The following is a 17,500-nucleotide window of genomic DNA, read 5'->3' as shown; positions in this document are numbered from 1 at the left end:
TGTTAGACAGTGTTCTTTTCAGCATCCTTTGAGGGTTCTCCTCTTAGAGTGGAGAGGAACGTTTGAGGCTTAGTGTTCTGTGTGTCCCTCTACAAACTCTTCCAGCTTAGCAGTTGGAGAAAGTGTCGCAGGGAATTTAAGACTAGCAGGGAATCCACCAGACCCACTTCTGCTTGTTTGGTTCAGACTGGGAGGATGTTTTAGAGCTGTAGTGGATGTCCAACTTAGATACATTTTTCTGTGAGAGCGAGGAGGAGATAATGGGAGAAGAATTATCTGCTTCTGATGACTTCACACTAAGGACAGCGCGCTTATGGCTTTTCAGTTCACAGCAATGCTCCTTTACATTACTCAAGAAGTCCTTCGGAAGTTTTGATGTCTGCCCTTTGCTTTCCTGGCCCGACCTCTCCCTCCCCTAGAACGGAAAAGCCCATGGATGCGCGCTGGAGAGTTCCAGGGTGAAACAGGCCTCCCTGCAACTTAAGACTCTTTATCGCCCGCCCAGGGGAGTTCATTTCACGTTACTGGTACCAGCAGCTGCGGCGTGCTATTTCCCAATCTCAGATCTTATTGATGGGTGGGAAGGAGTGCACTTGCTGTTTGAGAAATTTTATTATCTTTTGGAAGGGGAGGAATTTATTCTAGGGGCTTTCTTAGATGATCTTTCATGTTAAGGCATTTGAAGTTTGAGTGGCCAAGCTCCTTAGAGATTGAGTTGGTGGCGTCTGGGGGATGGTCCTGCTAGCTGGTGGTTTTGAAGTTGAGACAGCACAGTGGGCACTCCTAACATTGCTCAGGTCAGGGCTGTGGTGCCAGGGTGCTGTGACTTTTGCGTTGCTCAGGACTATTCTGGAAGATGAGTGACTGTCTCATCTCAAGTGCCAATAGCCTTCTTTCTTTCCCAAAGCCTTGGGAAGTGTGGCTTAATTCACAATGCTCTGTAGTGCTTACAGACAGGCTGATTGCAGGGTGGGAGTTGCTTAATGAAAAACTAGCAGTGTATGCAAGAACTCCCCAAAGGGAGAGCAAGGCTGGTGACTGACTAGTAGTTAGATGGAAAAGGAGAAAATATGATATAAAAAAGACGATGGCTTTGTCTCCTCATCCCATTGCTTGGCAAAGAAAGGCTACATCCCATTCTGCTGGCATTTATCATGGGGAAGCCTATCTATTACTCGGACAACTATTTAGGATTTTGAAGTTGAGCTGACCTTCAGCTGAATTCTGTAAGGATGCTGGGCAAGGTCCCTAGGATATCTGTACCCCTTGCAGTAGGATCTGTTAACAATTGCCATGCGAACAAATGTTCTGGATCTGGCCTGAGGCTTTTGGAGGGTTACAAGGTAAGACCTATCTCTGCTGACAGCCTGCTGGGGACATCTCATTAGCCTACTCTCTGGTCCCTGCTCTGCATGAGAGTCTGAGGAGTCTCCATGGCTATGGTTGGGCACTAGTTTAGGCTTATCTTCTCAGAGTTTTAACATAGTGCCGAACAGGTGACCATGACCACTCTGCCACTCACTTGATGATGCCCACCCCCCTCCCCCGCCCCCTATTTGCTTGAGAGAGAATCTCACTATGTAGCCTAGATTGGCCTTCTGAGTGCTGGACTCATAGATGTGAGCCATCACTTCCAACACCCCTCCTGTTCTCTGTCCACCACACTGTAAGAGGTTCCCCTTGGTGGAGGCCTTATCACTCTGCCCTTATGCATGCTAGGATCTGTTGAGAGTCCGAACTGGGCAGATATTTTTCTCTTTGTGGCTGTGGGGAGGTTGGTTAGTGCCACGGAGGCTTCTATTAAGTAAGAATATATCCAGGGCTGGAGAGATGACTCAGTGGTTAAGAGCACTGACTGCTCTTCCAAAGGTCCTGAATTCAATTCCCTGCAAATCTGATGTCCTCTTCTGATGTGTCTGAAGACAGATACAATGTACTCATATTAATAAAATAAATTCATCTTTTTTTTAAAAGTAAGACTCTATCATTCCCACAGTGGGGACAGTGGCTATGTATATGTACCGAATGAAAAGTAGTCCCTTTAGGTAGTGAATAACATGTTCCCAATGGTTTGTAATCTCTGAAGAAGAGCCCTATCTCATTTCTTCTATAGACACTAAAACAGTGTTTACATATAGGAATCAGGAATTTTATTTTGTGACTTTAGTGAATTTGACATGTTCTTTTGCTTTCAGATTTATTTTTATTTTATGTGTGTATCATGTGCATGCCTGGTGCCAGTGGAGGTCAGAAGAAGGCATTGAACCCCCTGGAACTGGAGTTACTGATGGCTGTAAGCCACTGTATGGATGCTGGGAACTGAACCCCAATTTTTTGCAGGAGTAATAAGTACTTTTTACTGCTGAGCCATATCTCCATGTTAAAATTAAAAGATTTCCTATTTTAAATTGTGTGTGTGTGTGTGTGTGTGTGTGTGTGCATGTACAAGAGTCATGGCACATGCTTACAGGTTAGAAGACAACTTCTAGGAATCTGTTCCCTCCTGCCAAGGGGATTGAACTCAGCCATCAGCTGTCTCATCCTCCTCGCCTCCCGCAACAGCCATTCTTTTAACCTGTATCCCTTCCATGGATTCTCTTAGAAGAGCGGCAAATGCTAGTCAATAGAGCATTGTCTGAAGTCAATACAGTGGAGTAATTTCTGACCCAAATTCTTCTTTTCCCCCCAGATCCGCTTAACACATGCTTTTCCTCCCGAACACTTTCCCCCGGGGAAGTCCATGTGTCTGCTCTCAATGTGTGCAGCTAAATAAATCACAGTGACTGTTCTGCCTTCGCAGAACTCAGAACAAGCGCAGAGCAGTTCCCTCATTCATTCATAAGTTTTGCTCACCTTTTCTGTGCTTCATTTCAAATCCCTTGACACGGAGAGACATATCTCTGATGTTTATAATGAGTGATGATTCAGTATAATTTGCACCACTGACCTACATAAAAGGTCAGTCTCCTTTGGAGATTTAAGGTTATCTGTTTATAACTTTGTGCTGCTTCAATGACAGCCGAGGTAACAAATCATGAGGACGATCCTGCCCAGCCCAGTGGTGACTGGTAAACAGTAATGAGCTCCCTCACGGACCTGAAGCAAAGCCACCTCCTCATTTTCTGTGGAGCATTTTAGTTGCTTGCTTTTCACAACAGAACCCCAAATGGGGCCTGAAATTCTTTTGCATCCTTGATCTAGTCTATAAACTCTTGGGCTTCTTTTTCAGAGCCCGAGTATGTTAAGAAGGCATTTGTAGAAGTCAGATACTTGGGAACAGAGCCCACGAAAGCAATTACTGCATAATCATGTACAATAACCATTTTAATGCAACCTAAAAAAATTAGGATCAGGAGCTGACTGGATGGTTCAGTTTGAGTATTGCTTCCTAGGACCCGTGATGCACACAATCACCTGCAACTCAAATTCCAGAGGTGCCCGGGCACCTGCACGTACACACATATACACGCACACATGCACACACACTTATATACACACATGCATACAGTCATACACACACTCGCAAGCGCACATTCATGAACACACCCACATATACACACTCACATGCACACACTCACTCTGACACATACACATCATAAAATTAGGGAAAAAAAAAGAAGGAAAGGTTAGTATAATGGTGCCTTGCCTTCTCTTCCAAAAAGAAATTCTTCATAGGGTCTGGAGAGATGGCTTAGCAGTTTAGAATACACACTGCTCTTGCAGAGGACTTGACTCTGGGCCCCAGAACCAACATAAGGTAGCTCACAATTTCCTTTTACTCTAGCTCTGGAGATCTGTATGTTTGTATATTCCTACATGCACATGTTGTATATACACTCATGTACACATATATGTAGCCATATACTCACAAACAACTGAAAACCCACTTCTTCATAGTCTTCATTTCTAATTATTCCATTTGTGTCCTTTTCACTTTCTTTAGAACTTTGCTAAGCAGCCCAGGCTAACCTGATACTTTGCAGCCCTAGGCCAACCTTGAAAGCATGGTGCAGATTTCATGAGACCTGGTCTTGCCTTTTCACCCAAGAGATCCTCCTGCCTCAGCCTCCTTTGGGTTGGCATTACAGGCATCTGTCACCACACCTGGGTTCATTTCTCTAAATTTAAGATTAGAAATTCCCATTCATTGCTCTGTTACTGATTTCCTGACATGCCTTCATTATCCCACAATGCACAGCACCCTGCCAGAGACTGTAAATGACAGTGGAATGGCCTTCTCAATCCAGTAGCTTTCCCTAGAAAACAAACAATGACTTCTTTCCTCCTGAACATTTCCTTAGTCCAACACTGGGGCCTGGAAGCTTGGGATCCTGCCTTTTAAAGAAAACTTGTCTTTTCTTATGCTAATACCTTTGGGCTCTTAGTTGTGAAATCTATGCCCATATTTGCTTTACATTTCCAGGATGTATCAAAATTCCTTTTGAATTTCCCTTAGTTGCTTCTGAGTGCTGCAAAAATTTCAAAGCTCCCCTAAATCTTACCGCAATATTAGTTTCCAAGTAGAGTAAGTGCATGTCTGCGTACGGGTTCTGTGGGTTTCAGGCCACTCTGATTCACGGACTCAATGATGCTAGATAGCAAGCTTAGAAAATAAATGAAAACCCCACGTTCACTTTTGAGTTTGAAATAATTCGGTGTGCATGACAAGAATGCACGACAGTGGATTGTTTACTGGAGTGGAGATGTTAGGTTTAAGCAATTTCTTTATACTATTTGCTGCTGAATGCTAAGTTATTGGACCTCTCTGTACCTGAATTTCCAGCATGGTATGCATCTCAAGGTTGCTATAAGGATTAATTTGGGGCCTTTCCAGGGCTTGTGAGTTAAGGTTGCTTCATTAATACAAGACACCTAAAAAATACACAGGAACCAATTGATGTTGGGGGTGCCCGAGATGGTAATGAAGGCCTAACCTAGACCTTTCCACAAGCAGCTGGCTTTAAAACAACACACATTCTCTTCACAGTAGAATGAATGACACAACTTCTGATACCAGTGGAGGATTCTGGCTGAGAATGATGAACACAGCAATGATCAAGTGTCTGTTTGTTTTTTTCCTGGAGAGATATTTTCAAACAATGGTCATTTGAGAGTTGTAACAGACATGGATAAGTTCCCACTGAAAAGATGAATTTGATAAATTATCATGGAAGTGATGATAAACTGAGTAAATTGGGTTTTACTTTAGATAATGGAACAATTGGAACATAAACTGGAAATCATGACCCGTAGTTTAAATGCAGGATTTCCTATCAGTTTCGATGTTTATGTGTGATTTTAAATAATTTACTTTTAAGTATTCCAAAATAATTTTTATGCCTGTTTTGTATTTTTTGTGTATGTGTTTTTACCTTGGTATTTTAGCAAAATTAAACAAAACCAAACCTCAGTTGGCTTGGCATTGAAAGAATCTCAATTTCTAGTATTAATTAGGTGCATTTTTAAAAACAGGCAATTTTCTTTCTGTGACAATATAAAACTCTGGTGAGATTGTCCTTTACAGAGGCTATGATTTTTCAATCAGGAGTGATTAACTATTAAGAGACACAAGTACATTAAACTTGCAAATGTATTATGTTGGATTACTAACAATAGACCTGATTGATAAAGGTGATTTCATATATGTTGTGCTAATAGCTGAACCTCCAAAGCCCCTAATCTCCCAGGGAAATACTGCTTCGTAGAACAAAATCCAATGGGGAGCTCTGGGATTCCAGAGTGAATTTGTACATTCCTTAGGGGCATTTCTGCAAGGGAGGTTGTTGTGTTTTAAAGGTAGTTGATAAGAGACCCGCACCACCAACCACTACCATGCATTAGGCTGTAGAAGGTATTTGGGTGTCCGTACGCCTGTACCACTCGGTACCACCATTCAGCCAAGGGAAGCTTCTGACCGTTTGCAGCATACATTATAAATCAGGGTGTCACTACCAGACAATCAGATTTGAACATTCCGTGAACAAAGTAGCTTATATTCCCTGGGAATAGATCACTTAACTCTGTTTATATCTTGCTGTTGATATGCCTGCATTCACACAAGTCAGGATAACATCTTGTTTATTTATTCTAGGAGTAGGTAATTGATCTCTATATTTAGCGAAGGTGGGGTTAATTATAGCCAGAAACCTGAATTGTCTCATTTAGCATGATTGCTTAAATACAGAAGAAAAATAAAATGATTTTTTTCCCCCAACTTTGAAAAGTACTCCTATTCCTTGGGTTTGGGAAATAAATTTGAATTTTCTCCAAGCTGGGCTCAGGTTGGCTGCCCTCTTTGAAAATTTATTCTATTTGGCACAACATTTTTGGGAAGCTCACTGGCTAGCTAGATATTGGGGAAACTTACAGGATTTCTAACTGACATATTAGTCCCTGCACATTTTAAGTGTCATGCAGAATGGTTTTTGTTTGTTTGTTTGTTTTTTGTTTTTGTCTTTTGTTTTTAAATGAAATGAACTTAAGTCAGATCCCCTTTACAATCTCTCTGCCACTTGGGTTTGGGGCCAGATTTGTACCCTCTGGTTGCAAAAACCATCTTTGTCAGACTTGACAATATACACACTAGTTTTAAAAAGAGCGACAAAGTTGGCCTGAATTAGAAACTTGATATATATATGGTTTAATAATGAGTAGCCGTTGGGAGTTAATAAGGAATGGGGTTAAAACATTTTAGCTAAGCAAACAATGAGGTAGCTATGTTTCTGGTTAACGTTTGCTTCTGTGTCTTTTTTTTTTTTTAGTGAATTTATCCATGTTTTTATTGCCCATTTTAATTAAATTGTACATCTAAAAGAAAACATTAACATATTATATTCTATAAAAACCACATAGTACAAATAAAAAATTGTAAACATATTGAAAGATTAATNAATATCTACTGGGATAAATGTTGACAACAAGGAGAGGAAATGAATATTGTCTGGTGGAAGAAGTGGTACAACATAAAAGAAACAACTCTACAGAAAATAATCACAAGTCAAAAACAACTAGCAATATATAGCAAAAATACAATAATCTGTGAAAACTATTTATTATAGAATACATGTAAATTAAATTACAGATGTCATACAATCCTAAGAGTTAGATTTTTTTTTTTTGGTTGGATTTTTGCTTCTGTGTCTTAAATATATATTTTCATGGATTCTTAACATATCAAAACATAGATATAAAAAAGTACCGATTTTCTTGTTATTGGATAGGAACATTGTAGTTTATTATGAGTAATGTTGTGATGAAAACATTTCAAATCTTGATGAATATTTGTTCTTTGATCAGTTCCTTAGGAAAAGGAGATGTGAAAGTCCCAAATCTCTCTCCTGAGTGCTGGGATTAAAGGCATGTGCCACCATGCCTGGCAGAGTAAACATTTTTAAGGAGCAAGGTACACACTGTCAAATTGCTTCCTGGACAGGTCATGTCAAGGTGTACTCTAATCAACTGGGTATGAAAATAGCCTTCTTGCAGACATCCAAACAAATGTCTTTTATGTTATCAGCGTGAAATTGCTTTACCAATTTTACACATAATTTGCATTCTTTTGCTTCTAAATAGTTGAATATTTTTTTTTATTTCATCCCTAACTTGTATTTTGTTCATACAATATCTTGTTTTTCTTTTATCTTTGAGAACAGTAGTTCTCTCTCTCTCTCTTTTTTAAGATTTATTTATTATTATATCTAAGTGCACTGTAGCTGTCTTCAGATGCACCAGAAGAGGGCGTCAGATCTCATTACAGATGGTTGTTAGACACCATGTGGTTGCTGGGATTTGAACTCAGGACCTTCAGAAGAGCAGTCTGTGCTCTTAACTACTGAGTCCTTGTTTTTTCAGCCCTTGTTTTTCTTTTATTGAGAATATTTTTCTCACATTCTGATCATGGTCTCCCCTGTCCACCTCATCTCTGGTCATGACATATCTTAAAAGTTTGTTGTTGTTGTTTGAGACATGGTCTCTCAATAGCTTAAGTTTTGAAACAATGATGTCTGTTTCTCTGTTACTACAGAATGTGGCAGTGGGAATTTTCGCTGTGACAATGGATACTGTATCCCTGCATCCTGGAGGTGTGATGGAACTAGAGACTGTTTGGATGACACTGATGAAATTGGCTGTCGTAAGTGACTGGGAGCCAGGCTTGGCTGTGTGCTCTGCGTGTCTCAGCTGTAATGAGAGAAGGGCTGTGCTTTAGCAGCAGATCCAGGGCTAGGCTGAGGTTTATACAGAGGGACAGCCTCTTTGTATATAAAAAAAGATGTAGAGTAACCTGTGAATCACCACAAAGGACGTCACAGTGGCTAGTTTATGCTATTAAAAATCTAGGTAAAGCAACATAATATTTTAAACTTGAAATCTACTTATCTATGGACTTTTAAATCATTTTGACACATTTCTTCATCTAGCTCTCAGCAATAATGCTATAATAATGCCAGAATATTCTGCATAGATTCCAGATTAGAAAACAGTCTCGGTAGTTGAGTCACTTACAGGTGACATGGCCGCTCCTCTCAAGCCACTGACCTCAACTCTAACCTTCTAGTCCTTTGCTCTGACTCATCACCAGTGATGAGTCACTAGGCTGTGAAGTCCTTCATTCTGACAGGTCAACAGATGAGGGTTATCATCCCAGTCAGGAAGGCAGCAGACAACATGAGTGTTTGACCACTCCATGCGCAGCTGAGCAGCTGTCACGCTCCAGTGGTGCATTCGAAATGGGAATGAAGGAAAGAAATGAGTCTGGGGCCTCTCACACTTACATATACCCATAGATCTTGCAGAACCACAAGATGCCACTCCATGGTTGGGGGCGGAGCCTGATAGGTTGTGCATTCCTACTAGTCCCTAATTGATCAGGTGATACTTTATTTTCAGCCATGATTTTGGCATATGATATTGTAGGACATGATCATATGATATTAATTTACTCTGATTCCTGGGATTTTACTGTTTAAGAAATGGGGGTGGGGGTGGGGAGGGGGCAGAATGTGCAAATGGTATTCTAGGACGCGGGCATACACAGACAGTCTCCAGGTCTTCAGACATTTCGGTGCCCTACGACTATGACCTCAATAGTGCCTGTGGCAATGAGAGTTAGCATTACATGGCTCTTTTATTTTTTTCACTTTTGGGATGCAGACATTAAGACTCAGAACTCACCAAAATTCCTAAAACAAGTAAATGTGGAAAGAATTATTTCATTCTTGGTTTCTCTCTCTCTTCAAATTTCACCTATTGTTCATCAACTGTGACACTTTACTCTTAGATGCTAGAAATGTAGCAAAAAAACACTAGTTAATTTTTTTTTTAACATAGATTAGATTTTGCGACTTCTGTTAGATGAGTGTGCATGTGTGCTTACTTAAGTCTCTCTTTGAGATTACCTGTTTGGATGCCATCGCTGGGATGATCTAACGACTGTGCCCAGCAAGCACTGCTGTTGCTGTATCAAGCAGTCGGCCTGCCTAAGCCCCTCCCCTCTTTATGGTTTTGTTTCAGCTCCCAGGTCCTGCGGATCAGGCTTTTTCCTGTGTCCTGCTGAAGGCACCTGCATCCCTAGCTCCTGGGTGTGTGACCAGGATAAGGATTGTTCCGACGGCGCAGATGAACAGCAAAATTGCCGTAAGTGGATTTAGAGGAGGGGTTTCTTCTTCTTCTTCTTCTTCTTCTTCTTCTTCTTCTTCTTCTTCTTCTTCTTCTTCTTCTTCTTCTTCTTCTTCTTCTTCTTCCTCCTCCTCCTCCTCCTCCTCCTCTTCCTTCCCTTCTTCCTTCTCCTCTTCCTCCTCCTCTTCCTCCTCCTCCTCTTCCTCCCCCTCTTGCCCTCCTCCTCGTCCTCGTCGTCGTCCTCGTCGTCGTCGTCCTCGTCGTCGTCGTCCTCCTCCTCCGCCTCCTTCTTCCTTCCTCTTCCTCTTCCTCTTCCTCTTCTTCTTCTTCTTCTTCCATCTCCAGTTAGTCTGCTGTATACAGGTAACACACGGAGAGCTGATTCTTCGTCACCAAGGCTCTGGAACTTAAACTATCTAGTGATATTCTGGTAATCTCATCCTGGTAATCTGGTTTAGAGACCGGGTCATATAAAGTGTGGCTATACAACAGACTTAGAACCCTGAAGCTTGGAACTGGTTAGCTTGCCAGGCCTTAATTTGAAGTATAAAATTAAAATACGAGCGAGCCCCATCTCAGGATGGTCCTGCTATTGTTTGCTCTGTGGGCTGATGAGGACTCAAAGCTATGCTTAGGTCCCAGATCTTTTTTTTTGCCTGTATTTTATATTAAAATAGATTTCTGTTTGTGGAAATATGTTATCCACAAGCACGAAAAGAAACCACGTTCCCTCTGGAACCTGCCTGGGAACATGGAAGTTATTCCTGATTGATTCTTCCCTCTCTTTCATTGGCCACACTAATTCACCAGTTCCTGCCTGACTTGTCCCAGAATCTTTCTTAGGCTCAGAAATCCCTTCCATCCCTCCTCTCATTCTGCGCTTGGCATCTGAGCTGTCTGCTGCTAGACACTGCTGCCGAGATCCAGTTAGACCGTGTGCCTGCACATACCTTAAGCAGAGGTGTGAGGACTGTTGTGAGCTTGAGGCCATTGGGCTACATAATGCTTTCCAGGCCCGCCAGGGTGACAGAGTGAAATACTGTCTAAAAACTGAAATGACAATAGCCAAATTAAATACCCCTTTTCGAGCCATGATTTGGTTTCCAGTTGCCTCATGGAGATAGCAATGATGCTCCCATGCCTTTCTTCCTGGTCCTTAAATTGTTCTTGGGGCAGAAAGCTTGCTGTTCCCAGTCATAGCCTTCTGTCTTTATGCATGCTATCTAGGTGTTCATTGTCTTTTGTCCAGTTGTGTCAGCTAGATGCTCGCCCACAGCCGAGTGTGTGAACTGTCCCTGTCTATTCTCCTCCTATGTGAGAGGAAGTTGCCTTTGCTCTCCTTCTCACCTCACACCCTTATTTCCCATTCCCTGCAAAGACACTGAGGCTGGTCTGGAACTCTGATCCTCTTGCCTCTACCTTGCCCTTCCATGTTCTGACTGTACAGTCATGCCTATTACTCCTTCCTGTGACACCAGGACTGTATTTCCTGTGTGCTGGGAGCCACTGCTGCCTTTTCCTTTTCTAAAGGTATTTATTCACTTATGTGTATGTGTGTTTACCTGCATGAGTTTATGTGCACGGTGTGCATGCAGAAGCCCAAGGAGGCCAGAAGAGGGTATTGGATCCTGGGGAACAGGAGTCATGGGTGGTCGTGGGCCATCATGTGGGTGCTGGAAGTTGACTCCTGGATTTTTTGACAGAGCCAAGTGCTCTTAGCCACTGAATTATTTCTCTACCCCTGTACTTGCCAGTCTTTGGTTGACACCCATATCTTATTCACCCTCTGTTATACACCTTTTAAATTTCTGTTGTGCTCAACACATGTTAATAACTACAGTACAAAATACCTTTACATTTGCATATGTCCCTGTGAAGTATACATCCAATAGACACTTGTTTTTGTCTTCCCCTCCAGTATCATTATTCATATTTGGTAAACATCAATAGCTAGTCTATGTTTGGTAATAACTGTAAACAAAGTTCTCTGTTCTTTGCAGCTGGGACCACATGCTCAAGTCAGCAGCTGACGTGCTCCAATGGACAGTGTGTTCCGATCGAGTACAGGTGTGACCATGTCAGTGACTGCCCCGATGGCTCTGACGAGAGAAACTGCTGTGAGTCTGCTTTCGTCTTTGCCCAGTGCTTGCTTTCACCTTTGGCATCTTAATCAACTTGCTAGGTTTGCTGATGGACAGAAATGCCTACAATACGCCTCTTGTTGAGAGCTCTTGGCAGATTCTTTTGTGGATTAGGGGTGATGGTCTGATGGCAGTTCTCTTTTAACAAGGCATCCTGTTTGTCCTGTCTTAGCATGTCAGGTTTTTTGAAGTAAGAAACTTTAAAACATTAACAGAATTCCCTAAGCTTATTGAATCATTGAGCACAGCATCTATTTTTGTTCAAAATCTATAGTTTTTATATTTAATTGCTTTGGTCAAGTTTTGAGGTAAAATTTCTTAGTTTTTTCTCTTTTTGTGGACTCTGTATGTTCCAGAAAATACTTTGGAAAATAGTTATATTTTGAAAATGTATTTCTGTATAATGGCAGTTACTTAGATCAGTTTGTAGTGGATTGCCACAAAATAAGACATATAAATCATAGTATTCTCTGCACAATGTGTAAATAATAACAGTCAAAACAGAAACTGCCGCATTGTGTACTATGAAAAAAGCAGAGAGGTTTATATAAAACCGGTAGGCACTGGGTGTAACGGGAGGCAGAAACAATCAGGGCTTTATGAGTTCTGGGCCTGCTACCGTGTCTATACAGCAAGTTCTAGGTTGGCCAGGGTTATTCAATGAGACCCTGTATAAGACACAGAAGTTTGGGCTGGGGCTGCGACTCGGTTGGTTGAGTGGCTGTCAGGTAGCATGACCTGGATTGGATCCCCAGCCCCGAATAAACCAGGTGTGGTGGTCCACCCCTGTAATCCAGGACGATAAGGAATGCCATGCTGTTTCATTTTACTTTGGATGTTATGCATCTAAGTGACTGGACACTGGCAATTTTAGAGATGGTAAGGCCTTGGTATTTTGTGAAGCAAGCAATAGGTTCTTTACCACACAATGGTGATATATGGCATATTGTCGCATTTTGTGAATTCTGATCATTATAATTCCAGCTATTAGGACAACAGGACAGGTGAAATAGTCGTCTCCAAATAAAGGAACTAAAACTTCAAAGGGCCTAGGGGCTGTTCTAGGTCTCAGTTTGTCTTCCGATTCAGCCTGGCCACTACCAGGAGAAAGGTCCATCTTTTACAAAGAGCTCCAGGGCTTTGTATCACCAGCGCGTGGACTGTGTCCTTTTCCTTTATCTACAAATGTGTAAAAATGGCGCTTCATGCCAAATTTAGAAAGGAATGCTACTTTGAGAGAGTGAAAGGCAGCTGAGAGTCTGGAGCATTTCCATGGGAGCATCCTCCAGCCAAGGCAGGTGCAGCTAGCACAACTGCATTGGATCTTCCAGGGGTTGGTGATGGCGGGGGTCGGGAGGAAACATGGTAGGATATGAGGATGATGAGCAGCCACAATAAGAGAGGGAAGGGGAGGGACTACACACACACACACACACACACACACACACACACACACACACACACGCTCGCGCACGCGTGCACATGAGTATTCGGAGGTGAGTTCTCTCCATGTGGGTTCTGGAGATTGAACTCAGGTCCTTAGGCTTGGCAAAAGTGCCTGTGTCTACTGAGCGATCTCACCAGACCTTAATCGACCTTTGAGATGCAGATTTTTCTCTCAGTGCAAGGGCTTGGTGAGGGAAGGAGAGAGATCCATAGTCAAGATCCCTGTTCCTGGTATGAGACGTGCCAGGAGCTCTTCAGTGCACGCACACAAAAGCCTTAAGCAAACCTCACATATTTAAGGGGGTTTGCAATGACTCCTCTGTTAAATTGTATTTGCTTTTATGTATTAGATTCTCCCAGATGAGGAAGTTAGGAACCTTCACACTTTCTCCTTAGTGCTCTCAGCTGCTGTGGGGCTGGAACAGCGGCACCCTCTGCTCCCAGCATCCGTTTCAGACAGTTCACAACTGCCTGTAAATCCAGCACCAGGGGGTGTGGTGCTTCCGGCCTAGTGGGCATATACACGTGCATATACACCCTCGAAGACACACGTGCATTCCACGTTAAACATCTTTGAAAAACGTTTAGAGAAGTGCCAGTGTGGGTGTGTATGGGGACCACAAGAGTTCGAATCTCTTCAGAGAAGGAGCTGGTATTCACCAGCTACCCGGCAGGCAATCACCGTACAGCAGTGTAATAAGCACCCTTGTTCCACATGGAATCTAAAGGCGGGGTCAGGATTCCAATCCACAGTCCAACAGCAAGGGTACGTCTCACGCATCCCAGACTGGCCTCAATCTTACTGTGACCTTGAACTCCGAGTCTTCCAAAGGGCTGGGGTTATAAATATACTACCGTCCTTAATTTATGCCTTGCATTAGGAATGAAAGTTTATAAAAATTTATTGACTTGAAGTGTATGTAGCTATATTTTTTTTCCTTTTCCTTTTCTTTTTCCCTTGAGACGAGGTCTCACTATGTAGCTCTGCTGTCCCAAGTTCATAGAAATCCACCTGCCGCTGCCTCCTGAGTACTGGGATTAAAAGCTACCACACCTGGCTGATAGGTTACATTTTGAAACGTTACTCTTTATGGCTGCTTTTTTTTTTCTTTTTACTGTGGAAGTTTTTTTTTTTTTTTTTAATTTCAGTCAAACACCCTACACATAAATAAACAAAACTCAGAAGAAGGGGGTGGGGTGGGGGAAGGGAAGGGAGGGGGAGGAAGAGGAGGAAGTCCTGCTAGTTGTCCTAGAATTTTCTAGTCTGGATTTGATTCTTTGCATTCTTCACCTCTTTTTTTTTTTAAATATTTATTTATTATTATATGTAAGATGTAAGTACACTGTAGCTGTCTTCAGACATCCTAGAACAGGGCATCAGATCTCATTACAGATGGTTGTGAGCCATCATATGGTTGCTGGGATTTGAACTCAGAACCTTCAGAAGAGCAATCAGTGCTCTTAACCACTGAGCCATCTCTCCAGCCCCATCCTTTACCTCTTTGTCCTTCACCATGGTTTTTTTGTTTTTTTTTTTGTGTTTTGTTTTGTTTTCTGTCTCCTGGAAATTAGCTGCATCTTAATGTTGCCAACTCTGGCATCAGTGACACCAAGACTTGAGAATTCTAGACTGTTCTATGCACTGCAGGAAATGTCTATTAGATGCCAGTAGTGTATCCCCAACAGGACATCTCAATTGTCTCCTGGAGCAAAGCCACCCTCTTGCTGCTCTAGTTGAAAATGGACTGATAGGCAGAATGAATCGATGCCTGGACCTTCAGGAAGGGAGTGTTACAGCAAAGCGACAGTCCTCTGTGGAGAGTGCTGTGTGCCAAGCTGTCTCTATGCCTGTGATGTCCGTGGCTGGTGAGATCCATTTCATCAGATTCTTAGCCGTCTTAAACATGAGTTTGGATGCAAGGCAGCTGCTAGTTGTGTTAGTGTTCTCATGTGATCAAGGGTTAAGGGAGAGGAGACTTCACTAGAAGCCAGACACATTTTCTCTTGTTGCAGTTCTTCTGCCCCAGAGTCATTGCTTGTGGACAAACCCAAAACAAGCTTATGAGGATGACTCTTGTTCCCCTTTTCTTAGAAATAAGAAACTGGGTCTTGAGCTGTCAGACACCTAGAAATCACCCACAGATAGTAACGGATGTAGGAAGAGCCCCAGAGAATTTATTTTCCCAGTATCTGAAGCCCAAGGAGCGTGGCTCTGTTATTTGTAGCTCTGCCAGAAAGACCAGACCTCTGTGTCATGATCCCTAGCCTTTCAAGTTTCTAAAGCCGACACATTGCCCTCCGAGACAGAACACCTTGTATCCATTCCAGGAATTCCTTTCTGGAACTCGGAGTGATGTGCAGGGATAGTCTTAAGGAGGTAGAGAAGGTGAGGATGGATGGGAGGAAGGCAAAGCAGTTAAGGTCCCAATAACTGGGTCATCTGAAGAGTCAACTAAGAGATAGGCATTGGAGAGACAGACATGTTTGTGACCCCAGAACTATGGAGGCTGAGGCAGGAGGACCTCTAGTTGGAGGCTGGCTGGGCCTCCTGCATGCCCCCTCCCCACCAACATAAATTTCCTATGACATAAGATCTACTTAACGCCTCTGGCCTTTTTGCCTGCTCTATTTTCATATGCCTTAGGTCCTTTTGATTATTCTGCACATTGAAGAATATGTCTACCCATGTTAAAAGCTTTGAAATAGTTATAGCCCCCCTCCCCACCACACACACTGGTGTTTTATTACTCATCTGTAAAATGGCATCTAATATTAAACAGCTTGCCCATTTCTTTCTTTCTTTTTTTCCAAAGGAACCAGAAAGATTGAAAACTGCAGTCCATTTTACTTGTAATGGGATTAGCATCAAGCAAAACCATTCATGCAGAGTCTTAGATAAACATCAGAACAATGCATCAATTATGGGCCATTCATTTAATATACTGAAGTGACTTTCGCTTGCTAGAAAAATAGTAGCTGTTTTCAGGGAGGTAAAAAAAAAAAAAGATTATTTTTTGTTTTATTGAGCACCAGATAGGAACGATTTTGGTGTGAGTAAAACTATCGCTAATTATCGTGGGTTTGCAGCCCTCTCTTTTGTTACTTAGGAATGCTAAAGAAAGGGTAAAATCCACGTTACAATGGAGGCTTTCTTGCTGGTAAGCAGAGGTATTTGGTCTGCCTGCTACTGGGGTTGCTTTGTCCCTGACAGTTCATTTCTATTGACTTTCTGTTCAGAATTTAAACATTTTTCTAACTGCGGAATCTCCAGCTGGGGCCGCAGTTGGAAGGAGTAAGGAAGACAGTTTGAGTCACTCTGGACCGCGAGGGCTCTCGAGATGAACGTACTGTTCCTGAGCCTCAGTTCACAATAGTCTGCCCGATGAGTCTCACTCAGGTGACCCTGGCACACATATCACAGTACAGTTGGACCTGCTTGGTATTCTCACGCCGAGCCTGAAATCTGAGGGAAAAAAAGAGAGAAAAAATAAATCTCTTATTTAGTCTACTTCAAATAAGAACTTTATAAATATCTCTAATCTTTATAAAAATTCTAAAATCACAGTTAGCTATTGCCCAATTTCTCTATCTCCTGTCACAACAAAGCCTCCCTCTCTCTCTCTCTCTCTCTCTCTCTCTCTCACTCTCTCTCTCTCTCTCTCTCTCTCTCTCTCTCTCATCACTGTATAGCCCTACTTGCTTGTAGCCAATCCAACTTCTGGGAACACTCTTGTCAATGCCCCCAGTCACCAACATTTTGTTACACTTAGCAGTTCTTGTTCAAATCTTATCTTATTAAGGAGTTATTGTTATTTTACCCTGCTCTTTTTTTTTTTGTAATTTTTTGTGTGTGTACACATGTACATTGCTCTATTTATTCTGGATAACATTTGTGTTGGTGTCTGTCATTCCATTGCCTCAAACAGAATGAGAATTCCACAACAGTAGAGTCTTTATTTACACAGCTCCATCTAAAGTGCCTTGATACTTGTGATATGGAAGGATTATTATTTATTATATTAGTTTTACAATTCTGAGGCACAGCTGGCCACTGAAAATGGCCATGAGGAGGAGCTAGGAACAGGGCTGAGGTGTTGGTTAGCTCTGACAACACACAGCCCCATAACTCCTATATTGGAACAGTGCCACTAAATATGGTGTCTGTTAACAGTTGTGCACATGTTCTTTTTTTTTTTTTTTGGTTTCTCCAAGGTATTTATTTCTCTGCTGCCAAGAATCACATAACTGAGGCTATAGATGGTACCGATGACTCTTTGTGGTACCGTGGTTACAATAAA

General features: G+C 42.2%; 1 protein-coding gene across 1 annotated transcript in view; it reads left to right on the top strand.

Annotated features, from left to right (window-relative positions):
- Lrp2 (LDL receptor related protein 2) overlaps window positions 1–17,500 on the top strand; it is a 164,415-nt gene that overhangs the window by 25,845 nt on the left and 121,070 nt on the right. The window contains exons 2-4 of the mRNA XM_021184968.2: window positions 8,024–8,131; window positions 9,511–9,633; window positions 11,616–11,732. Of these exons, the coding sequence (XP_021040627.1) occupies window positions 8,024–8,131; window positions 9,511–9,633; window positions 11,616–11,732 (348 nt within the window). The remainder of the gene's footprint in view (window positions 1–8,023; window positions 8,132–9,510; window positions 9,634–11,615; window positions 11,733–17,500) is intronic.

This window comes from Mus caroli, chromosome 2 (genome assembly GCF_900094665.2).
Source record: "Mus caroli chromosome 2, CAROLI_EIJ_v1.1, whole genome shotgun sequence".
Classification (NCBI taxonomy): Eukaryota; Metazoa; Chordata; class Mammalia; order Rodentia; family Muridae; genus Mus; species Mus caroli.
Note: the sequence above shows the minus strand (reverse complement) of the source record. Positions and strands in the feature narration are given on the sequence as shown.